This window comes from Trichomycterus rosablanca, chromosome 26 (genome assembly GCF_030014385.1).
Source record: "Trichomycterus rosablanca isolate fTriRos1 chromosome 26, fTriRos1.hap1, whole genome shotgun sequence".
NCBI classification, from domain to species: Eukaryota; Metazoa; Chordata; class Actinopteri; order Siluriformes; family Trichomycteridae; genus Trichomycterus; species Trichomycterus rosablanca.
In genome coordinates, this window is record NC_086013.1 from 1,457,749 (window position 1) to 1,483,572 (window position 25,824).

Consider the following 25,824-nt stretch of genomic DNA (forward strand, 5'->3'; position numbering starts at 1 on the left):
CTGTTTTATAAAGATGTGTGACAGTGTGAATTATGACGTGTTAAAAAATCTACCATGTGAATGATGCTGGGTAGAGTTCGCCTTCTCACAGGGTGCTGATCCACGACTGTCCCTCCACCGCCGCTCCCCAAAACCTGATTTAATTCACATAGAAGTGTTTTCTCTATCCACACTCAAAGTGCACTTGATTAGGACCTAAAGTAAAAGCAGGGTGAGGCATCGGTGCAAAATGGACATGGTGCCAGTTCACCTCAGGTCGACACACGAACAGGAGCGATTTAGAGCAGGTGTGTGTTTTGGGAGGTGTGACGTTTCCGAAGAAAACCCACATGGACCCGGTACGGAGGTACAAAACGTCCCAAACACAGTGGCCGGAGGTGAGGGTATAATGACTATGTTATACTGTCTAGTCTGAGGCCAAAGTGACATGATCGAGGCCCTGATTAAACCGGGTTGATTTTAAATGACCATTGAGCTGCTTTTCCATGCAGACTTTCAAAAATGTGAGCAATCTCTGATATACTTTGAGGATAAACGGATACCCTAAAGTGGATCCATGCATATTTGTATTTTTCGGGCTTTGTGCCCCAGCTCTTAATGAGATCTTGACAACAGCTTTGCTTGGACACTTGGTGTCTCGGTGAGCTGGCAGTAACGTTGATTGGTGATATTCAGTACAGTTTATTGATGCATGTAAACGTAATTTAAGAATTTCTGGAGAAGTATGGAAGGTTTAGGAATGAACTGGTAGCCACAATTGCCCACTATAATACAGAACACATCTGGTAGAGTGTGTTTAGAACTCAGTCATCAATACATTACCAACTCAGACAGATTAACGGCACCGTCAAGGGCACTCCGAGTGATGAATTAAACGTGGATCAGATGTCTTAAGTGAGCTGTAATGGATGACGGACAATACAGGTGACCTAAATTGCGAACCAATTGCTTTGCCAGGAATTCTTGGTTCACCGTCCTAAACTGGGCTGACCTCCAGAGCTCAGATCAGTGATGACTGGAATCTGGTTCTAGAGCACGGCGGTCCTGTAGTGTCATGTTTGCTTTGCGGTGGGGGAGACTGACCCCAGATCCGGCCCCTGTCCTCAGTAATAAGTATAAGTATATGAACCACACAGCTAAACGAAGCTCCTCCCTTAATATTAATATTCTGACTTTGAATGTACAAAACGATGAACTGTGGATACTGGAAGACATTAAAAAAGCCAAGTATGGACAGGTAGATAGAAAAAAAAGCCAAAGCTTGACCTCACCAAGCACAGGGCGTAAAGAACCAACATTCAGAGCGCCACGTGTCGGCGCGTACTTAGTCAAAATAGCGACAATACCAGAGTGGTCAGAGTTAACAGCGGTATCAATGACAGCGTCTACACATAGAAAAAGAAGGAAAAAAACACGACGGTAGACCTTGTCCAGAGTGTGAATGTTTTGTCTCAGCAAGGTGGCGTTCCGTTTGCCTCCGTGTGCGTGTGTGGACGCCACAGTTCTAAAAATGCTACGTGAATGCACGTTTAGCACTTCATAAAGTCATAAACCACATTAGCTGGGAATAATAATAATAATAATAATAATAATGATACATTTAAGCTTGTTACATTTCTGTCGATAATTAAAAATGGGTTGTTTTGCTTATTTCACTGTAGCTTGTAGAAGTCATGTATACTAGTATATATACAAATATATATTTATATATGTATAGATATATACAAGGTTTTTAATAGCATTACAATTTCACAGACACCCTAGCTCCGATTTACTAATCGTTATACAATCCGAGGATGAAGGTAAAGGAGAAATCAGGGTGAACAGCAGCATGTTCCTACATTTAACGTCGCTCTGAGTCGTTTCACGTGTTGCGATAGCCTGAGGAATAAAGTCAATCAGGTCACGCATACGGACTCGGTGCCTTTAAGACTCGGAACTTCACACGCAGGTCAGTACGTCGTTTGGATGTTAATCGATTCGATGCTTCCTGACCTTTAGTTTGACCAAAAAATCTGTTTTACACGTTGTTCTTCCTTTGCCTTGTGTCGTGTGTTTGCTTCTTTAGTTTTGCGCAGGGTAAATAATACTAATATTTAAGGGAATCTGAACTACAATCTCCTTTTTCAGTCTTTTTTCCTCGCTCCTTTCTCACCTCGTCTCCTCTCTTGCCCTGATATTTAAGTGATTCTGTAGCCTCGCACTCAGACACCCTGTAAAACCAATTTGTCACACATTCAAGTAAAAATTAAGATATGATTGTGTATGTATACACTGCATGGCTAAAAGTATTTGGACACCTGACCATGAGCTTGTTGAACATCCCAAACAAGCTGTATTAAACAGAGTGACCTCTATGTGATCTCTTCAGCTAGAGAAGTCCGAGGAGGCATCTCGCAAGACTTTGAAGTATGTCTGTGGGGATTTGTGTCCACTCTGTCAAATAATGACAGCACTGGTTGATGCCTCACCTCAGTTCATTACGAAGTTGCGCCCCTGTGCAGGCCACTGGAGTGTCTTTAAATTGAGCTTTTCTTCATGTCTTTACAGGGCTTGCTGCCTTCTCTAAACTGGTGCTGGAAAATCTGAAGCAGAGATGGATGGTGCCTGTTTGGGATTGGAACCGAACAGCTGGACCGGTGGTGGGCTCTCGCATTAGACCACTGCGCATCAGGTTGCACGATACTTAACCAACAGCTACATCTGATTCAAAACCGAAGAAGCAAACTATTCAGATGATAACATTTACTACCGAAAGCAGGGTTACGATCTGAACGGTATCACGATCTATCCTAAACCGACGTCTTGACCTAATTTTTGGGGCCGATAAGGTGACGCTGACTATCTGATTATGGCACGAGCGCTTTCATTGCTAGTCCTGAGCATCTTCACGTATCCTAAACAAACACACCTCTCTGTACTCCCGGCCTCCCTCGATCATTAACGCTCTCTCTCCCGTTCTTCTACACACACAGACGGCTCGGAGGAGGACGGGACCGAGCGCTGCTCACTGCACGCGTCATATTGCTTTCGTTACAGGATTTTCTTTAAATATTCGAGTGATTTGCTTATTCGTTTCGTAAGATCGGAATTTGAACAGTTCGACGGGCTTTCTCTTCAGGGTGCAGACATACGGCGAAGACGAGAGAACCTCACGAGCGTCTCGTGGCGTGATCGGCCACGACACATGTAGAGACGGAGACAGAAAACCCTCCCGTGATGAAGGTATGAAAGGATAAAGGTGTGAAGAGGGATGAGTCCAATGCATCATTTACTTTTCCCAGATGTGCTGGAACCCCTAGAACTCCGATCTCCCTTCTCGGCCTTTTCTCCTCTCTCCCCTCTTTCTCGCTCGCCTCGTTCCCTGTCTCCTCTCTCGCCCCTCTCTCTTGTGCCTCTCTCTCCCCGTTCTCTGTCCCTGCTCTCTCCTCGCTCCCCTCGTTCTCTCTCTCCTCCTCTGTCTCTTTCTCCTCGTTCTTTCCCCCCTCGCTCTCGCTCCCTTGCTGCTCTGTCTCCTCGTTCTCTACTCTCTCCTCTTTCGGCTCTCTCTCTCTCCGCCCTCTCTCCTCGTTCCCGGTCTCTGCTCTCTCCTCTTTCGGCTCGCTCTCTCTCCGCGCGCTCTCTCTCCGCTCTCTCTCCCCTGTCCCTCGCTCGCCTTTCCAGCCTCACTCTCTCCAATGTGTCCCTCTTATCGGAGCTTTCGGAGCTTTTCTCTCCCTCTCGCCTTTCCGATCGGTCCGACCGCTCGGACTTCTCGGACGGCTCCGCGCCCTCCGAGCGCTCCTTGCGTTCCGATTTGTCGGGGTCGGTCGAGGAGGTGGTGGGTTTCTCCCACTTGGCGATCTCTTCGATCTCGCTCAGGCTGGTGTTGATGCTGTTCACCCAGCGTTTCAGGTCCTCCTGCAAGAACACACAAGAGGACATTCCTGTTAGAAAAGAGCACTGAGGTGGGCGGGATTCCTCAGAACTGATGTGCCGCTGTTTAGATTCGTGCATTACACTATTGTGCCACCCAAAAGCCCCCAGCCAAGCACCCCTGTGCACCAACTTCACCAAGCGAAGGGTGACTGGTCACCACAATCCCGCCAGGTATTAATACTGTGTTGGACATTTTGGAACCCAGTTCCAGTCATTTCAGCCTCTTTTATTTACTTAGTGATATTTAAAATATGGGCAATTTCCTAATTTAAATCTAAATAGCACCATTTTTAGACCAGAGAGTAAATATATATATGTAAGTGTGTGATATATTTTCAATAAAAGGCTCCTCACCTCATCTTTTGCCAGGAAGATATAGTCCCCTTCAGTTTCACTCCTGTGATGGGTTGAAATGACACAACTCACATCAGTTAAAGTCCAATATTTAGTCCAGCGACAGACTTGATACACACTATATGGCCAAAAGTATTTGTACACTTGACCATCAGCTTGCTGGACGTCCCATTTCAAAAACAAATGGTAGTCTTACCTCAGGATGAAGACGTTTTTCTTTTTCTTGTAGCCGTTGGTGGTGTCGAAGGTGCAGAGCGCTAGATTGAGCAGTGGCTCGTCGTTATAAGGAGCGGTGGTGTTCCTTGCGTCCTTGTAGAAGCCGATCTCTCCTTTGTTGAGTACACAGTACAGGTTCACCCACGACTTGCTGAAAATTGAGATAAAAAAAACAAGGTACAAATAAATAAAAAACACTACATGACTACGTTAAATTTGCCTTACTAATGAAAGCTGACATTCACAACATTGTGTTCTAGTGTGTGTTCTTGTGGGTGTGGTGGTGACGGGGAACGTTCGCAGCACCTGTTGGGGCTTTTCTCTTTGCCCTCCTCTTCGTGTTTGCGGTACAGGAAGCCCTCTTGGTGGACGGTGTGAGTGGGAGGCTGTGGGGTGCTGGGTGCGCTTTGAGCCGGGGCCGAGCGCGACCGCCGTGTCTCCTCGGGCTCTTTGGGCCGTGGCCGTCGGCGTGGTTTGGGTCGATCGCGAGCTCGAGGCCGGTCAAAACGTGACACGGGGGCAGAAAGACTGCTGGGTGGACGGTACACCTCCCCTCTTGCCTGATGGGATGGAGAGTACAATTATTGTTTCAGTTATTATCTGAAGAACAGAAAACACTCAGTTAAGATGGGGCCAAATATTAGTGATCAATTTTATGCAGAAACACCGACGAGTTCTCTGGGCCTGGGCTCGTCTCAGATGGACCGATAGACATCGAGTTCTCCATGCCAAAGACATAAAGGACCATCCAGACTATCAACTGTGGAAGCCCCTGCATTCATACTACGTCCTCTACATGTGAGGGAAGTGGTTTTTAGCTTGGAGTCCACATGTAGTCAACTACTGACTATTTCTAGTACATGCTAAGGCAGCAGTGCTCAGTAGTAATCACTCTGAACAGCAGTGATACTCACTTGACACGCTTCTCTCTCTTGCACTTGTTCCACGATCTCAGCCATCGTGGTGCGCCTGTCCCTACAACATCAAATAAGAAACCATAGGAGACACCAATTTAAACAGTCGCTGTCATACAGACATTTCCCCAACCCACACACTGTCTCCTCACCCTGTCTGTCGCTTGTCTGACCCTTCTTTTCCCGACTCCTGGTCACTGGAGTCCGGCCGGTGCTGCCGGTGCTTGCCGCTGCCTTCGTGCTCGCTGGACGATTGGCGCTCGAGTCGGCGACGCTGGTGCCGCTCCTGGCGCACGATCATGGGCAGCTCGTTGAGCCGTGCCTGGATCTCCTGCTCGCTGGAGGTGTGCCGCCCAAGCCGGTACTCCCTCTCTCGCCGCAGGTGGTCCATCTGCGGGTCCGAGCGGCTGCCGCGCGGGTCCCTCTGCAGCCGCCCGTGGAGCAGCTCCAGGGACGGCTCCACGCCCATCGGCATGCCCGCGGAGGTAAGGTGCCCAGCGTGGGCCTCCATCAGAGGTGCCACGGCCTTGTGCATGTGGTTGATCCTTGGCTGGAGAAAGTCGGTTTTTAGGTGCTGCCAGGCGAATGCCGTTTTGGGTTCACTGACCCCTGCGGCACCGAGGGGACTCAGGCCATTGGCCCCGGCAACACTCTGTTGGTGTAATCCAGTGTAGCTGGGGCTGTCTGCCCCTAAAACACCCATTTGGTTTAGGCCGGTGTAACTTGAGCTGTCCACTCCTAAAACACCCTGTTGGTTTAATCCAGTGTAGCTGGAGCTGTTCGCACCCAAAACGCTGACTTGTTGGCTGAGCCCGTGGTAGGGGGATCCGTTCATGACCGGAGCGTATGGGTTCAGGGCAGATCCAAGTCTCTGGGCCAGAGAATGTGGGGCGTGTGTGAGGTCTGTACCAGATTTGGGCTCGAAGAGGGTGTCCTGCAGAGGACTCCGGAAAAGAGACGATGAAGAAGAGGACGAGGAGGAGCTGGGCACCAGGCAGGAGAGAGGGAACATCTGTCTGTTGAGAAGAGACGAGGTGGAGGCCTGTCTGCTCTGCTCTTCCTTATGTTTCTCTGCCTAAACAGCACAGAGAAGATTCATGAGGATCACAGGATGCACTTTCAAGATATTTAGGACCGTCTAATCTACAAAACATCCTCCATAAGCTGTGCAGAAGAAAGAACTGCAGGATACAGTTCTATAAATGAGCAATATTAGTTCTAAGTACATTTAGATAGCTGCATGGCTTGATGCACTATTGGATGAATGGTTAAACTGGTGCATGGTTGGATGGATGGATGGATAGATGATTAGATGAATGGTTGGATGAATGATTAAACTGGTGCATGGTTGGATGGATGGATGGATGGATGATTAGATGCATGGTTGGATGAATGGTTAAACTGGTGCATGGTTGGATGGATGGATGATTAGATGCATGGTTGGATGAATGGTTGGATGAATGGTAAATGGATGGATGAATGGATGGATGAATGGTAAATGGATGGATGAATGGATGGATGAATGGATGGATGAATGGTTGGATGGATGATTAGATGCATGGTTGGATGAATGGTAAATGGATGAATGGTTGGATGAATGGATGGATGAATGGTTGGATGGATGATTAGATGCATGGTAAATGGGTGAATGGTTGGATGAATGGATGGATGAATGGATGGATGAATGGATGGTTGGATGGATGGATGAATGGATGAATGGATGAATGGTTGGATGGATGGATGGATGGATGATTAGATGCATGGTTGGATGAATGGTAAATGGGTGAATGGTTGGATGAATGGTTAAACTGGTGCATGGTTGGATGGATGGATGGATAGATGATTAGATGAATGGTTGGATGGATGGTTGGATGGATGGATGGATGATTAGATGCATGAATGCTTAAACTTGTGCATGGTTGGATGGATGGCTGGATGGCTGGATGGATGGATGAATGGTTGGATGGATGGATGGATGGATGAATGGTTGGATGGATGGATGGATGGATGGATGGATGGATGGATAGATGATTAGATGCATGGTTGGATGGATGGATGGATGGATGAATGGTTGGATGGATGGATGAATGGTTGGATGGTTGGATGGATGGATGAATGGTTGGATGGATGGATGAATGGTTGGATGGATGGATGAATGGTTGGATGGATGGATGAATGGTTGGATGGTTGGATGGATGGATGGATGGATGATTAGATGCATGGTTGGATGGATGGATGGATGGATGAATGGTTGGATGGATGGATGAATGGTTGGATGGTTGGATGGATGGATGAATGGTTGGATGGATGGATGAATGGTTGGATGGATGGATGAATGGTTGGATGGATGGATGAATGGTTGGATGGATGGATGAATGGTTGGATGGTTGGATGGATGGATGGATGGATGATTAGATGCATGGTTGGATGGATGGATGGATGGATGGATGGATGAATATTATATTTATCTGTATGTGCTTGTTGTCACGCTGACCTGCCGTAAAGAGTTGAAGTGCACCTTCCATGTTGACGCTGCTTTCCGAAACGCCTCATGTCGACGAATCAGTTGTTCCACCTCATCGGCTCCGCCTTCTGCCTCACCACCACTGCTTATCGATTCTCTTGGACTACGCCAAACCCCCTCCACCCTGCTCGGCTGGGTGGCCCGTACCCTTTGTTGCACTTGAGGCACAAAAAATATTAAAACTTACATTAACGCTGGCTGACGTGGTGTGATCCAGGCTGTCGCAGACATAATTGCTGGCCTCGATCACTGAATTTAACTCAAGTATTGCATTTAATATATTAAATTATAACTTTTAGGCTTGGAAATGACGTGGGGTCCAAATCACAGCTAATTATTCGCTCTCCCTCGGTTGCAAGCGTAACAAAGCTCATAGAAACAACTATCAAACACTACAAACTTATATTGGGACAAAGTGATCAGTGTTTATTGAAGTAATGCAGGTTCTATGTGCAAGTCTTTGATTAGTTAAGTACTTTAAAAATGAATGCAAGCCTACACAGCCTAACCGGATGAAGTAGTTAGTAACACAGGAGTTCTCTTACTGCGCTGGAGTTTCTCCCAGTGCTGCTCCCACTTATCATTCAGTTCTTTCTGCTTCACCATCACATAATCCAGCTTCTCCTTCACCTTTAGAAAGAGAGACAAAAACTGTCTGAGAGATTGTAAACAATATGTGAACCTAAAGACCACTTACATCAACCCCGTCCATTCTAGCCCTGGTTGTGTGTATTTTATGAAAGCTGGTCCAGACCTTGTGCAGCGTGTAAATGTGTCGTACCTCCTCAGCGGCAGGATTGTGTGCGGCGAGCAGCATCTTGCCCATCTCCACACAGTGCATGAAGCTCTTGCTCTTAGTCTCGATCTTAGTCTTTAGGTTCTGATGCTGAGAGATCATATTCTCCAGAGAAGACGTATCCCTGAGACACACCCACAACGAGACGATACAAGAATGAATATGACAGCATTTCTTTCCCTCTGCATATCGATAAAAGTTGAAGAGACGATGGCAGAGACCCAGTCAGGACAGAAGTAGAAGAGTACATTGACACGACCTGCTGATCTAACGAGTGGAATCGATCGTACCGTGCGTCCTCGGCCGGGCTGATCTGTCCCATGATTCCATCCATCCACATGCTGAGCTCGCGCACCATGGCGAAGAACTGGATCTTGTCGGTCACTGTGGTGACCTGCACACGGCTGCCCTCGCACGCCACGAGGAGCTCCTTCCACGCACACATCACCTCCTGCTCACGGACCAAGATGGCGTCGGCCTTTTCGCCGGCGTAGATCGCACGGAGCTGTGATGCGCTCTCTTGCAGCTGACGTACCTGCAGGGTGCAAGTCACTGAACATGTGAACTATGAGGAACCACCATCATCCCAACGTCTAATAGATCCCTCACCCTTACATGCACCAAGGGCACTTGCTGCAGAAGATGCTTGATTCTACCAGTTACTAAATTCCAGGATGAATTCCATTATGAAATCACATTAGGTGGATGCACCTGGGTAATACTAGTGTTAACTGTGTGGGTGTGTGAGAGAGAGACTCTCACCTGTGAGACCAGCAGCTGTAGTGAGTGTTCGAAGGAGTGCAGCAGTCGCTGTAGTGTACCTGGGTTTGCGGTGCTCACCTGGCATGAACGAACTTCCGGTAACTGCCTCATCTTACCCTCAATCTGCACCAGCACCTACACACACACACCCACACACTCCATATTAACGATCATGGTTTTAAAACAAAATGCTCAACGTGCTCATGGTCAGGTGTCCACATACATTTGATTTAGCTTTACTTGTGTGTATTTTATATTTGGGTGTGCGCTGCGGTTTTACCTCCTGGCAGTTGGTGAAGAACTTGTGAAGCTGGTGGGAGGCGGCGAGCATCTGTGCTCTGGTCTCCATCAGCTCCTGCAGGTCGGCCCATGACTCGTTCAGGCCGTCCTTCCACTCGGCGATGGTGGCGGCGTCGGCGTGGCCGCAGTCGATCATCTCGTTCACCATCTTGTTCACCGAGTCCATCTGCTTCTGACCGGCGGCGCTCGTCTCGGCCCGGAACGCTGTGAACTTCTCCTGCAGCACCTGCACACACACACACATTTCAAACACTTGGATCTCGAGGTGCTACAAGGCGCTGCGCTTAAAAGATGTGTGTGTGTGGAACTGACCGTGACGTGCTCCAGATCCTGACCCAGCTCAGTGGAGCTGGCTACGGCCTCTCTCTCAGAGATCCACTTCTCCAGAGCCTCCACCTCCCTCTTGAGCTGGTAGAGCCAGTACTGCTGCTCCAGCTTGGTCTTCTTCTGCTCCACCAGGTCCTTCAGGGACACGTAGAGCCGGTCGATGTGAGCCTGCTGCTTGGTGATCTGCTCACTGATGAACACAGAGGGAGGAGAATAAGGGAGATGTTGGGTGAAAACATCACTTAAGGTCCTGAAAGGTACTTACCTGTCGGGGTGACCCAGCTCCAGCATGCGGCGGCACTGTTGAGACAGGAAGCCTACGGTTTCAGAGTAGTTCTCCACCTTTTGCTCTAGAGCTAACTGCTCCTTTAGCAACCTCAGAGTGCTCGCTTCATCCTACAGAGAGAGAGAGAGAGAGAGAGTAAATGAGAAAGACACCACATATCAACCACAGAATGCAGCACTGTGACCAAAGTACTTATTTATACACCACTACTGATTTACACTTTATAAGAAATTACTAGAGATGCACGAGTACCGATACTGGTGTCGGGTATTGGCCCGGTACCGCGCTCATTAACTCGTACTCGTACTCGCAAACGAGGCTCCGATACTAAACATCCGATACCGTGAGCCTAGTGCACGTCGCTGCGTTATGCCCGGTTCACACTACACGATTTCTGCCCTGATTTTCGCTCGCCGGCGATCGAAACTCGGCTCCCGATCGCTAAGCGTGAACTATCCGACGACTCGATCCGACCGGCTCGCCGAGCGCTGGAGTTTTCTAGCACGTCAGATATCTGATCCGAGACGTGCGACTGGGAACGAGGGACATGTGGAACAGCCAATGAGAACGCAGGATACGGTGCGAGGGGAAACGCAGGAGAGGAGTGTAAACAGGTGGGACGGGGGGGGGATAATATAGTTTATATCAGAATACATCAGCACACACACGTTTTACAGTATTTCTGACCTGATCGTTCTCTACAAAACATATTTATTAACCTCCAACTCATTAACTCCATCATTCTAAATAGGTATCGGTATCGGCAAGTACAAAAATACATGTACTTGTACTCGGTTGGGAAAAAATGGTATTTTCCCGTTTTTAGGCCACTATGAAGACAGCATGAGTGTCTGGTGCCCTGCAAAGGATTGATCTAGTGAGTGAGCAAACAATGTGGCCAGTTTGTGTAGGTGGCACCGTACCCCTTTCAACCTGATCAGACACAAGCAGTTATTGAGGACGATTTGTCGAAACGGAACGTAATCCGAAAGCTGTACTTACGCTGCCGTTCTCTTCATTAAGAACGTGAAGTTTTTGGCCGCTGAGCCAGGACTCTGCTTTTGCCGCTTCGGTGTAGTACTGCTGAGCGGTGCTCACGGCATCCAGCATCACCGAACGCCGCTCGGCCTCCACCTGCAGCACCTCCCACAGCTGCCTCACATGCACGGCTCCTTCTCTCACGATCTCGACCTCCGGAGTCCGGAGAGCGGCCACGGCTTCGGCCCTCTCCAGCACCTCCTCCACACGCCCTCTCCGAGCCTGCGTCTCCATCTGCAGAGCCTTCAGGGGTGATCAGAAACACCTATCGATTATAACCAGCCCAGCTTGAGCAGCACACCTGAGCACAGGAGCGAATAAGCATTTCTAACAAAATGAGTCATAAGACTGCACTTGTTAGATATTAGACGACAACTCGACCCATATTTTCCACACAGAGAGATCATAAATGTCTAAATAAATAATATAGAGGTAAACATACATGCCAGGAAGAGTTATCCTTAAAACACAAGTGGCAAGCACTTTTAAAACCAATAGTTTACCTCATGATTTTTTACAAGCTGCTGAACACTCTGTAGATTGGTGCCATATTCCTTAGAGGACGCTAAAGGCAACCGTTCCTGAATCCACACCTGTAGAGAGAAAATATCAGACGGATCAGCAAACGAGAGTGAAAACACTAATGAATAGCGATGATCAGTTTAGGACGCCTCTCCGCGTGCACGAGGTTTCTGATGTGCAGACATCACGCCTTTATGTGCACGGCCTGAGAGACCAGATTAAAGGACAGGGCTGAATTTGAAAACTGACAGATTGAGCTAAATAAGTTAGATAAACTGCTGACTCCAACTTTAAAGTCCCGGGAAATCCCGCAGCTCTCAGAACGGATCCCGAACGTTTAGGCGAGGCTGCTCATGCAAAGCAAAACAGACTGGTGCAATCAGGGAGAATTGTGATTGTTTAAAGCTTCACTGATCAATATTTAATCTTCCTCTTTAAACCATTTGATTAAAGCAAGTGTCTCTTTTTTTCATTTCATTTTCATGTTTCACCTTATTCACCTGCTTATTCTTGTCAGGGTCACATAGGCAATGCAGTAACACATCCAGACAGGACGTATGTGGACACCATAGCGCCTGCTAAGGTATCATAAAACTGACAAAACAGCTTTTGTAAACGATGGATCTGGCTTGTTTACGTTCCTCCTGCTAGTAACATTATAAATACAACCACAAGAGTCTTTTATTGCCCTGTAATCTTACAAAATGTGCATGAGTGTTGCATCAGGAGAAGCATCCAGAGTAAAAACTGTGCCAAATCAGGTTTGTGGACCAGAATTATCCGCTGTGGCGATCCTTAAAAAAATCTCACTGCATCCTCAAACCACCTAACAAAAAGTAATATCCCCTAAAACTAATACTCCAGACGGAAAAACAACAGACTTACAATTTCATCTTCCAGGTCCTGCGTGACTTGGTGCATTTCTTTGGAGGCCAGAAGAATCCTCCTCCTTTCCTTCAGCGGCTCGATCAGACGTACGATCCGCGTCTCCTCCGCGCCCCCCGAGCTCTCGCCCTCGACTCCCATTGGGCCGCGCTGCAGCAGCAGCTCTGTTCCGTCCACATCGCTTAGCCTGGTTATGTCGGACCTCAGCTCCATTACACCGGGATAGAGCTGCATCTGAGCCTCCATCGACTACAAGGGATATTTAATAACACTGTATTTTTTAACGTCTTTATTCATGCATTGATGATGAAAGAGGAAAATAGGACACAAGATCTGGTGTGTGCGGGTGTGGCAGCAGTAAAGGTGCAGCTTTTAACAGAAGATGTTAGGTCTTCTTTTAAATAAGGTTTGCTTGGTGGCACAGTGTCAATCAGTAATTACGGGCAGTGATTTCATGTAATTAAACAGTTGGTGTAGACGTGCGTTACCTGTATCCTCTGCAGCTGCTGGCTGAAGGTGGTGCGTGGTTGCAGGAGGACTGTGCTGGTAGAGGGGCTGGTGTGGGACGTATGTGAGGAGTGGGTGGCGTGTGAGGCGTGAGGTGGTTCCTCCTGGAGCACGCTGAGCTGCTGGTCCAGGTCAGACAGGCTGCGGTGCGGTGGCTCTGTGGTTCGGTGGTTCTGGGTCTCGAACAGCTGGCGCGCTTTAGCCTTGGTGGTGCTCTCCAGGTGAGTCCAGCATTCTCTCATCTCCTTCAGCTTCTGCTGCACCACGGGGCCGAGCTCGGGCTGCTCTTCAACCAGTTCCTTGCCCTCCTATATGTAAAACACACGGGTCAGCACGGCGTATTCACACGCAGGCACCTAAAGTTACGTTATTAAGCAGGTGCTGAGGGACACTGAGGGTTAAGGGCCTTGTTAAAGGGCCCAGCAGTGTTGGGGCTTGAACCAGTGACCTTCTGCTTACAACCGCTGAGCAACTATTGTCCTAGACTCACTGAGCACTTTATTAGGTACATGTACTGACTGTAGCCCTTTGTCCCTGTAAAAAGAGACCCCCATAGGAGCATAGAAATGACAATAACATGGTAATAACATGGTTGTGTATACTGATACACGCGTATTAGGTGCAGCAGTGTTGTTGGGAAGATAAACACACAGCGAGTCTCTAACTGTCCAGATACAACCAGCACTAACAGGGTATGTGTTCCAAACTGTACTTAAAAATCCCAACAACGCTGCTGCACCTGATATTCTCATTCCAGAACAACACACAAACTACGGTACTATGATCTGACCATGTCGGTATCATTGCAGTGCTGAGAATAGTCCACCACTCAAACATCATCTGGTCAGTGGGGGCCCGTTCAATTAAATGGGGTACGGGGGGTGCCAAAATGTACACAGCAACAGATGGGCTACAGTCAGTAAATGTATAACCATGTCACTTATCAAATAAACGTAGGTACCAGATAGGTGTACCTTATAAAGTGCTCGGTGAGTGTTGAGCTAAACGCTAAGACAGAACTGTATTGCTAACTACAGAACAATGCTTCGCACAAGCCGTCCACAAGTGTCCGTCTGACCACACCCACGTCGCAAAGTGAAGACATTCTGGTTTGACTGATCTATTAGTGAATCCGACATTAATTTAGATGCTTTGAGTGTAAATTTTAGATGCTTTTTTCTTTCTTCTGTGCTCAAACGCAGGTTAATTGAGCCGTGACGTTAACTTAAGCTCGGACTACGCCCATCTCGCTGAGTCTGTACACAAAAATGATCGAAATGGATCAAGATCAAAGCAGTGTCTCTCTATAGAGCCATGGCTCGTTTCCAGATTCCCCAAAATAGGACACACACACAGTATCTCACACATTTAGCTGGACAGCACTGAAACTGCCTCGCTAAGCCCCAAACATGGAATATTAGAATACAGAGAAGACAGATATACACCTGGATTTCCACCTCACTACTTCTCTCTCCTTCTCTGAGTGCAAAGGTTTGTTCTGCAGCTAGAAACAACAATATATCAGCTTTGTTTTCTCCTCACTGCACCACAACAGTGAATCACTCGCTGTATTAGAAGGAGTCTTAGCCAAATGTGCAAGATGAAACAAGGTTCTTTCCTCAAGATGTGTTTTAATGGTGGAGGCGAGTGCTGTCTGACACAGCTGATCAAATCTCCCATCCACTGGTGTTGTCAATGTGAAAGCTCACGTTCATTAGGATACTAATCAGGGATTACGTCAGGTTAACAAGTTAACTGTGTTAATTGACCGACTGACATTCTCAGTCACCAGAAGATTATTATTTTTATTTATTTATTAGGATTTTAACATCATATTTTACACACATGGTTGCATTCATGACAGGACAGGTAGTTACTTATTACACAGGATCCATTAGTTCAAGTTTCAAACACAAAGTGTCAAACACAGTCAGTCATGGACAATTTTGTATCTCCAATTCACCTCACTTACAGTCTTTGGACTGGAATGTTGCAGTGCTGTCTTAGTGGTTGTGGTACTGTCCTAGAGGTCTGAAAGTGAGGGTTTCAATCCCTACAACAGACATGCTGCTACTGTTGGTCTCCTGAGCAAGGTGCTTAACACCAGGTTGTTAACAAATGGCTTTATCGTTTTATGCAGTACATCTGTGCGGAAGTAGCTGCACTCGCCATGTTTCTCCACTCATTTACTCTTGTTATCTGTTTAAACATGTTTGAAATGATGATAAGAAAATTACACACAAAACGGTGTGTGTGTGTGTGTGTGGTCATGTGTGTATTTTTCATAACGCAGTGCTGCATTTCTGCCTTTGGCACAAGCTTTCTGCCTTCTAACTGCTAGCTGCTCCCCCACATACTGCAGAGACTGCAAAAACACACTCGCACAGCCAGAGAGAGAGAAAGCGAGAGAGAGAAAGAGAGCGAGAGAGGGGGATGGTTCCGAGAGAAACGGAATAAAGGCAAAATGAGAGAATAAGACTGTTGGATAGATGAGAGAAAAATGACAAAAGAGAGAGATGGGGCAAGAGGCAGAAAGAAGAGGGCTGGAGTAGGGGATCAGTTGGAAAAATAAATAAATAAATAAATAAATAAAATGCCACGAGCTGCAGGGCAACACCCTGACGCTACACAAGCTGGCGCACACACACACACACACTCATAGAATGTATTGATAATCAGGTCCTGTGTCCCAGGTAGACACAGAAACACACACATATGCATAAGCCATAATCCTGATCACATGACAAAAAGAGAATTTCATTCATCATGGTTTGCTGATGGACATTCAGATGACCATGTTGGGATCACATGTTTTATCACATTTGTAGCACTAGAGGATGAAATTGTGACTCTTTTCCTTCACCTGCTTTCTAATCATGTGTGTTTAGCGATGCTCCTGGTTGTGCGATATGTGCGAGCGATTCATTCTGATTTATGTGTCCCCTCGTATCGAGCTTCTCCCCTGCTGAACCTAGAAGGCAAGGTCAGGTGTGAGGACAGTCACGTGGCCCGCGATTGGCTCAGAAGCCGCTTCGTCACAAAGGAGGTGGCACTTAGCGCGGCCGGTAGTACGGGGAGGAGGCCTAAAGCCCTGCGAAAGGACACAGAGTTCTCCAATCGCGGCGTGATGCCGAATCATCGCTTCAGGTAACGGTCTCGTTAGGCCACCTTTTCCTGAGTGAGGTCTCAGACGGTTCTTAAGAATGATTGCAGTCACACTCGAGAAGCTGCCGTGATAATTCTGCTGCATAAAATGTGTACGACAGAAATCTACAGCCAGAATAAACTGGAACCGACTTCTAATGCTTCTAATTTTAAACACAATTTTAAAGCAATACACATTTTATATTTACATTTCTCTTACATCTCAAATGGCTAGGCTGTTCGCCCACCCCCAGTTTATTTATTCATTTATCGTTCAGTCCAGCAAACTGCAACGTAAATTACAGCAGTAGGTGTCGAGTGTAAGAATTAGGTCTGTATGGGTGTAAATACTGATTCTCTTTGTTTTTTTTGAGGGGGGGATTGGAGGAGTCTGGAAAGTCACTTCCATAATCATATGAACAGTTCCCAGGCTTCATCTCCGTGTGTACCAATTTCCCCGGCACTTGTTAGAGGACAGTGAATATTATTGTCCCTGTGGAGACTCCAGTATTAATTCTTCCCACTAACGCTGAGAGCTGGTGTTCAAATATCAGCGGTGCTATCGGCCGGTCAGGCGTCTTCACAGACATGCTATGTCTTAGGGGGTGTGGTTCGCAACTAACTTCCTCTGTGAGGGGGAAACATTCCAGCTAAAATCGTCCTCAACAGTAGGAACGATACAGAGACTCAACCAGCAGTCCTGCGTTTGGACTGTAATAACAAACAATACAATAACAAACCATAAGGCAACACATCTGACACATCTGTATGCTTGACACAGCAGTAAGACTTTTTACTGGAGTTAAGAGACAACTCAAATTTTGTTCCCAAGATTCATCATAACTCTGATCATCATCACCTTTGTATAAAAAACAGACAGCAGACCCTAAAGACATTTCAGACATTTTAAAAGAGCTCCTGAGAGCAAAACACAAATGCAGCGCCGCTGAAGCACGAGCAAGAGTGATATTTACAAACGGCTGCAATAAATATGAGTTTAATTATCAGCCTGAATTGTCTCGAATGAGCTCACAGTGACTGGAAGCTCATAACCTAAAGGCTTTAAACCTCCTGTAAGCTCTGAAATCATAATAAATAATAAATAATAATAAATCTAATGCAATAATCAGAAGGACTCACTTAGGGTGGTTAAGATTGTGTTGCGCATCGTGGGACCCACTAAGTTATCTAACTGCAGAAGCTTTGACATTTGAAGAAAGCAGTAGGACAAAGCACGAGGACGTCACAAAATATGACTCCTTAATACACAAAGTCTGATATCCGGGAGAGTAAATCGCTTTGTGTCACTGTATGTGCCAATGTGTTGACTAGCTCCAGGCAGCCAAGCCTAGTCTAGCACAAATCATCCCAAATACATCAGTAAATCAAGAGCGGTGCGGCGTTGACTGATTATAAATCCCACAAAACCTACATCAACCGAGCGCTACATAAAATTCCATCTGAAAACATTTGTAATGGCCATCATGAAACAGACCTCTTTTTTTTTACATTTATACCAAGTATATAATAGTGTGCAGTAAAAAATGATTAATCTGTCACACCTATTTAAAATACTGTCAAAATCTATTAGATAAGAACAAAAAAACACTCAATTTGTTGTAGATTCAAATAAAAGATTTACACTGGTTTACACTTCTGTAGCAAACGTTCTGTCAGACCATCTACATGCTGAAGCAGAGTTTGCTTTTTAGCACAGTAGTGGTACAGACACACAGTCAGTACTACCTATATTTGGCCAAAAGTATGTTGAGTTCTACATTCTGTCTACACTAGAGCCTTGACTTCGTGGGGGTTGCAGTGATGCTAGCTTCTAATGTAAACCAATGTGAGTTTCGTGGCATGGGTTTTCTGGTTTACACACAACACAGAAGATCGATCCACATTTTCGCCAACTTCTGAAAACTTCTGTTTTGAAACGATTTGCATGGACACCCAGCTTGTGGCTGTAGACGCAGTATTAGCCAGTGCTGAAGCTTTGATACTCTTTAATATCTCACACAACACTCATTGGACATACAGTGAACTACAGCTGCTTTGCATATGCAGATTAAGTCCCAGTGGATTTGCAATGGTGAATCCCCAATGAGTCTGGGAATTAGGCCAAGACTAGACCTAAGCTGTTACAAGAACATGAATCTTGGGTATCTGGGCATTTTTGAGTCTGCTGCCTCTCCATGCATACGTTACATGTGGCTGCGTACCTGTGCAATACTGTCGGGAAATAGTTTACTGATAATAATCATCTTTTTACTAAGCATTACGCAATTACAGCAACAGTTAAGGGAAGGTCCTTTCCTGTCCCAGCATGATTGTGCCCTGTGCACAAAGCGAGCTCTTTAAAGCCATGAGGAAAAGCTCGGTTTAAAGAAACTTCAGCCACCTACAGAGACCTGACCTCAGCCTCAACGAACAACTTAGGAATGAACTGAGGCTTTATGACCAACATCAGTGCTCAGCCATACTGACTAAAAGGGCACAAATTCCTACAAACATTAAAAGTCTTTTAAGAAGCCTTCTCTGAAGAGCGGCTGCTGTTCTAGCTGAAAAGATCACATAGAGGTGACTTTATTTTAATACCATTCGTTTTTGAAATAGGGTGTCCAGCAAGCTCACAGTCAGTTGTCCAAATGCTTTTGATTATAAGCTAAACCATCAAGTATCAGTTTTTGATTTCAGGTACAAAAGAGAAACTTATAAATGATGGCTTATACTGTCACAACTTAAGTGAAGATTGTAGGTACAGGTCTGCTGACTATGGAAATTTGGCTAATGTGCACATTAGTCATGATACCGGTCGGTAAACTGAGCACCGTAATGGCCTTTCCGCTATTTTAGCAATTCTTGCTCTGGCATTTTACCGTACTGATCCATAACACAGTAAACCACACCATTCACTCGGTACAAAACCCTACATACACTCACATCACACAGAGCCCGATCACTGCCTATTTACACCATATGTGCTGTGTAAATCCACTCAATACACATTTGCTACCATATGTCACGTAATAAAAGACACACACACACACACACACACACACACACAGTGCATGCATGGCTGTACTGGACCATGAGTGATGTATCTGAGGGCGTCCGAGTGTGAAGAACACAGAACGTCATGCTGTTCCAGTCCTGCAGGAAACGGCCTCTGTCCTCTCTCATCCCTTATTCTCAGTTACAGTGATGAGGTACAAACAAGTAAGATTTTAGCATCTATAGTCTCAATTCCCATCAATAATAACCATTCTCAGTTATTAATTTAACAAACACGTCAAATATTCCACAACCATGAATCCATGTGCGTCACATAAGCACAACGGTAGCATGTTAGCTAGTTAGCTTGCTTTAGTCATTGGGATAAAGATTTGAAGTTTTCAAAGACTTAATGACCATCTAATACTGATTTGTATGACGAGTGTGACTGAAATTCAGGTTAAATGTACCACCTTCCTTATTCAGTCGTGTTGTCAGCGCTTTATGATACTCTAAATATCAACACTTGCTTTTACTTCTTCTTCTGGGCTGTATTATTTCTCACCCATTCCTGAACCTGTTTCATGACCAGATGTCTTCCAAGCCATCTCAGGTTCCTTGCTGTGATTTTTTTCTACTCACCTGTTCTATCTTGGCGAGCCATTCTTTGTTGCGAGCCAGTTCGGCCATGAAGGCCTGGTGCTTCATCCATTTCCTGTGCAGCTTATGAGCTTCATCCCGGCCACCTTCACGAGGCATGAGCATCCTAACACACACACACATACATGCTCACAGGGTCACAGGGAAGTACATGGGCCAGGTATGACATGCACACTCTGTCGTATAAGTGACTAAGTGTTATAAATAAAGACAGATGACAAACTAAAGGCAAAAAAAAAAACATTAATAATAATAATAATAATAAACCCTGCCATTGATTCTAGATTTTGATAGTGCTGGTTGGTGAGCACCATTGGTTCATATTTTCTTTAGGTGTTTAACTGGATAAATATCGACTGAATGTGAAAGTCAATGCATTAGATTGACATTTTCCATCTTTGTCAAGCGACTCAGTGACCCCTCGTGCCCTTTAGATGGGGGGACTGTCATTGGGAAAAAGACTACTCCCACCAGGGTAGAAATGTTTCATTATTTTGAGCAAATTATACAAAATAACAATCGTTAAAGTGCTTTCTTACTGCTTGCAATATGCAATAGGACACCAGAAGCCCTTACTATAAGGGTCAAGCATTATGGCATGTGTCATTCTTTTGGTGTACTTCTGACATGCCTTTAAACGACATGAAACATTAATTCTTCTCAAAGTCATTAGATTTTTTTTGTCCTTGATTGAAATCCAAAAACGGGTTCAATTGGGCCGGCTCAGCATTTTCTCCGTGCTTCAGATCCTAAGAATGATAGAATCATAACTGCTTAATGGTATCATGCCGTACCACTCAGAAAACATCTAGAATTGTCATGTTTTTGGCTCATTTCTACACGTTTTCCTTTTAATTTGACACCAGTCTGTAGCGCTATAATGCTGTCACACACACACACACCCCTACAGTGCAGCAATCAAGGGCTAGGCCTCACCAAACCAGCACCTTCCTTATCCATCACCGCAATGCCACCCAAGAAAAATCCACTCACTTCCACCCCCCAAACACACACACACACACACACACACACAACACACATGCACACAACACACAGGTCTGAAGCAGAGGGAAGCAGCACCTTGGCAGTATCAGCAGCAGCGATAGCAGTGATGGTGTCAGGAGCTCAAAGCCTGGTGCTCAACTGGGTCCTCATGCCCTCCAGGTTTATCTTCACACCAGAGTGCTGCAGTATCCACACGTCAGGCTGTCACGCCGAAAGATGTACACGCGTGTACTAGAGTGTCCAAGAGCAACACACAGTACTGCTGAATCCAGCCGCATCCAACCAAAAAATATCACCAATATGTTCACATGATGAAGATAGTCCAACGGAAGTACTGGATGAAAAAAATGCAGATGTGTCAAGGAGCTTCTGGTCCTGAGCTGCGTCCGCTTGCTACGCTGTCCCAATGTCGAGTCAAGGCAAGAATGGGGGGGGGGGGGGCAGGGTGGGAGGAGACAATGGTGCGTGTATGAGTGTGGGGGGAGACGGTTGGCAGGTTTAGCTTAGAGAATCTAAAAATACAAGCCTTCAATGGACCACGTACGTTCAAAGAGATTTGGATGATGAGGCTGCAGAAAATCCCAGTGTTTTAATCCAGTGACACTAGACACACACACACACACACACACACACACGTGCACGGAGCGGCCGGACCGGTGTGACGCTAGTGCACCATGCTGCAGTGGCTTCTGTTCCACACAGCCCCTCGACGCTACCAGCACTGTGTACTGCAGTGAGAGAGCGAGAGAGAGAGAGAGAGGGAGGGAGGGAGAGAGAGCGAGAGAGAGAGAGAGGGAGGGAGAGAGGGAGGGAGAGAGAGGGAGAGAGAGAGAGAGAGAGAGAGAGAGAGAGAGAGAGGGAGGGGTGGCAGATACTAAGGATAGAGAAACAGGAGAGCAACCAAGAGGGAGGGACGGAAGAAAGGATGGAGTGATGAGACAGAGAAGAGACGACCAGGAATGAAGAAGAGACAGAGAGAAGTAGAATTTCCATCCACCTTTTTCCACTAGATGTTCTAAAAAAACACCACACAAAAAATCATGTAATAACTTTTTTGAATAAATAATGATGTATTTTATACTTCAATCCTAAAAGAAAGATTGGAGATGTTGTATTTCCTTGTCCTGCAGCCTCAATACATGAGTTCCTCAGAGTTCCTCAGTTCTCCACTCATGTCAGCGACTGAACCTCATGGCCTCTTGTACCATTGCCACATACATCTCTTCCTGGATGCCAACCCACCATGGAAAGCTAAAACCGAGCTACTGAGAATCTTGGTTTGCTTCTGAACATTAACCTCATTTATTTGAGGCCACATGTCATCATCCACCAGATCCTGCATATTTCTACCGCAAAATATAAGAAAACATGTTTTATAGACTTTGATATTATCCAGACTTTCACCTGCTGATCTAACTTCATCATTGACAAATAATTCATGAATATGCCCTAAATATGTTCAACACTGGTAAAAAAAACCCTAGTTTTTATTAGTTTCATAAAGCTTGTCAGTTAGTCAGGTACTTGGCATACTACTTGCCATACCTTTGATGCCATGATGTAAACACACACCTACTGGACCTGTTTAAAATCATGTGCACCTACTCTAGAAATGAGCAATTCATTATGTCTTGAACACAGGAGAAAGGCTAACAAACTGTACAGTAAAAGTAAAGTGACCTAAAGAAAATGGCCCTAATGTTGTAATATGAAATCTTGTGATCTGTATGCGTGTGTGTGTTGTATGATTTCCTTACAGCTGAGCCAGAGTGAGGAGGGCATCCATGAGCCTCTCTGGTGGTCCAGCTGCTCTGGCTTAAAGGGACAGATCATGATGGGCCACCAGCAGGAGCTGAAATTTGCAGTGGCTACTACAACTGCTGCCTAGGAGGGTTCTATTATTATTATTATCATCATCGTCAAGTTGATTTGGACTCCTGTACACTGTATGGACAGAGTTTCTCCAGAACATCCTGTCTTTGGTTAGGGTCTGTCATGATTGGAGCCTCCTGTGCTCCAGTGTGCCATACCCCCCTCTCCTGAGTATCCTGCCACACCCCTGTTCCTGATTGGTTCCCCTTGGTTAATTAGCCCCAGCTGCCCTATTTAAGAGAGGAGCTGGAAACAGAAGGTTGGGGATTATTTTTTGATTTGAGTTGTTGGGAGGTTTGACGTGAACTGACTCGGTTGGCTTGTCGGTTGGCCTTTACATTTGTTAAGTAAGCTATTGTTTCTTGGTAATCTCTATTTTGTCTGTTTGTTAGCTTAATTTCCATTTAGCTTAAGGTTCATTGTTTAGTGTAACATTTAAATTAGCCCGTATGTGTTAGCATTAGCCTTTGTTTCGCTGTGTTTAGTTTAGTTAGCCTTTGTCTTTGTCAATAGCCTTGTTTAGCTTAGTTTACCTGTGTTTAGTTAGTCTTTGTCAATTTACCTTAGCCTTTTGTTCGTTTGCTTTGTTTGGCCCATCCTTTATTATTAATAAATCTTGGTTTTATACATCTGCTTGTGTGTCCTCCCCTTTGTCTCCTTTTAGCCCGATAGCGTGACCGTCTTCAGGCTTTTTGATGGCTTCTTGATAAAGGGTCTGAATAAGAGATCTTGCGTGAATAATAGATTTCAGTTTTTACTAACAAGAAATAAGGAGGCCATGCAACAAAGCTACATGACATTGTAGAACGTGCTAGCCACAAAATGAATGTTCAAAGTTGATGTAGGTGTATTGTGTAAAATATTTCATAAACTGTTGACTTCAACGGTGCACATGCAGATTAATAAACCAATAAATTAATTCATCTTTAAACTTTTCCTGCCTGTTCTATACTTAATCCGTAATGTTAATAAAGAACAAGAAGCGTCTATAAGTGGTAAAAACAGCAATCCTTGTAGTAAATACTTAGTTAATATTGACTTCTGTCGTTAGTTTAAACAAGTTAGGGTTTGCATTTTCATTTAAATATTACTGCTGCTATTGCTTCTATAGTGGCACCACGGTAATGTGTACATTTCAGTAAGATTCAGTAAAAACGTACGGAACACTGTTGTCTTGTTCGGCGTCTGTCCTGAAGTGCACGGAACACCGTTAAGTAACTAGAAAGAGACCTGTTTTGAACAATAAACCACACAACGAATTTCACACAAAAATACATAGTTGTTATTTTTAGGCTATATGATTTTATACAGATTTTTTTTACCCTTTTTACCTCAGTTTACCTCAGAAAGTGCGTTTTCTTGGCCGCCTTCTCTTTCATCTCCTCAGCCGTTACCTTCGGTTGACGAAAAGAGCAATTTAATGTGTAACGTAAAATGAATTTAAAAGACACTAGGATTACTTAAAAGTGGTGAGTTTTAAAAGGTGTATTAAAGTCCACACTAGATGGAGACATTTAACAAAACAAACGCTGAAAACTCAACCGATTCACTATCGAACAGTTTCAGTCTGTGGCCGTTTTTAACGGTTATTATTCAGCGCGCGAGACACTTTTCAAACGCTGCCAGATCTAGCGCGCGACGAGCCAAACGATACATTTTATGATTTGAGTCATTTGATTCGACACACTAAGTGATTCGAATCGCCCTTAATTATACCAGTGACTGGTCTTTTCAGAACAAGTGAACTTTTGAGTCGTTTTGGATGACTTTAAGGAGCCGACTCACTTCAAAGAGCCGTTTAGATTTATTATTATTTTCTGAAATAAAACAAAAGTAAGAACAGTTAGATTGATGCTTTAGTATCATGTGAATTAAAACCAAAAACATTCTGTCTAAACATGTTCTAGTTTGTTGTGGAAATTGTCACTAAGCTGGAACAACCATCGTTTCAGTAATGGACTGAACACCACTCTCATGTTTGACTGAATTGACCAATGAATCGAAGCTAAACTGTTTAAATATCATTAATATCAGTAAATAAAGACGTTTCAAAGAGGGCGGCACGGTGGGTAGCTCTGTCGCCTCACAGCAAGAAGGTCCTGGGTTCGATCCCCAATTGGGGTGGTCCGGGTCTTTTCTGTGTGGAGTTTGCATGTTCTCCCTGTGTCAGCGTGGGTTTCCTCCGGGACCTCCGATTTCCTCCCACAGTCCAAAGATGTGCAAGTGAGACAAATTGGAGATACAAAATTGTCCATGACCGTGTTTGACATTAACCTTGTGAACTGATGAATCTTGTGTATTGAGCCATGAATGTAACCAATGTGTGTAAAACATGACGTTAAAAACCTAATAAATAAATAAAAAATAATGATCTGATTTAGTTGGCTCTCATATTTTTGACCAACAAATCTTAGCTAAACTTTTTAAATAGCATTCATATTATTAACAAAAATGCACAGCTACATTATTATATAAGGGAAATTTAATCACATCAAGCCTCTTTATAAATGAATATGCTCATTCTCTAACTGCTTCATTCTGGTCAGGATTGCAGTTGATTTAGTGCCACCTGAATACAATAACACTGATTAAACAATACTCATCGCTGTTGGATTACTCATGTGATTACAGGACTTAAAACCAGCTTTAATGCACCATTTAGTACGAATGTTGAACTTTGACTCAGCTTATCTTTATGTCTGTAAAACCAGGAGGGTCCAAATTCTTTACTGTAAGAGCTCTGTTTTAGCGGACCACACCCGTGTTCCAAAGAATAACCATAGTTACAGGGAGAACAGTC

General features: G+C 45.1%; 1 protein-coding gene across 8 annotated transcripts; it reads right to left on the reverse strand.

Annotated features, from left to right (window-relative positions):
- Window positions 1-1,702: 1,702 nt before the first annotated feature.
- On the reverse strand, window positions 1,703-24,569 carry sptbn4a (spectrin, beta, non-erythrocytic 4a). 8 transcript variants are annotated; one of them, XM_062988342.1, is made up of 25 exons: window positions 24,366-24,569; window positions 24,185-24,254; window positions 23,587-23,739; window positions 22,234-22,498; window positions 21,697-22,026; window positions 21,228-21,545; window positions 20,130-20,253; window positions 13,331-13,657; window positions 12,843-13,091; window positions 11,939-12,028; window positions 11,400-11,678; window positions 10,377-10,507; window positions 10,097-10,301; window positions 9,765-10,010; window positions 9,485-9,619; window positions 9,013-9,257; window positions 8,708-8,846; window positions 8,472-8,556; window positions 7,897-8,084; window positions 5,555-6,477; window positions 5,403-5,463; window positions 4,795-5,048; window positions 4,469-4,639; window positions 4,273-4,315; window positions 1,703-3,900 (listed from the first exon to the last, which is right to left on the reverse strand). In XM_062988342.1, the coding sequence occupies exons 7-25, from the start codon at window positions 20,250-20,252 to the stop codon at window positions 3,268-3,270; spliced, it is 4,527 nt and encodes a 1,508-aa protein (XP_062844412.1). In that variant the 5' UTR covers window position 20,253; window positions 21,228-21,545; window positions 21,697-22,026; window positions 22,234-22,498; window positions 23,587-23,739; window positions 24,185-24,254; window positions 24,366-24,569; the 3' UTR covers window positions 1,703-3,267. The 8 variants fall into 8 exon arrangements, 7 of the variants coding, with proteins under 7 accessions (XP_062844412.1, XP_062844411.1, XP_062844413.1 ...); XR_010007620.1 differs by lacking the exons at window positions 21,228-21,545; window positions 21,697-22,026; window positions 22,234-22,498 and having other exon boundaries at window positions 1,703-2,213; window positions 2,472-3,900; XM_062988341.1 differs by lacking the exon at window positions 23,587-23,739 and having other exon boundaries at window positions 21,697-22,498.
- Window positions 24,570-25,824: the final 1,255 nt, after the last annotated feature.

Excerpts from the sequence above, each read along its gene's own strand:
- sptbn4a (XM_062988338.1), bottom strand. The coding sequence starts at position 23,621 with ATGGGCCAAACAAAGCAAACGAACAAAAGGCTAAG. Across the intron at positions 20,254-23,586 it reads CAAACGAACAAAAGGCTAAG|GATGCTCATGCCTCGTGAAG; the intron begins GTAAATTGACAA and ends TGTGTGTGTTAG. Across the intron at positions 4,640-4,794 it reads AAAGAGAAAAGCCCCAACAG|CAAGTCGTGGGTGAACCTGT; the intron begins GTGCTGCGAACG and ends CTCAATTTTCAG.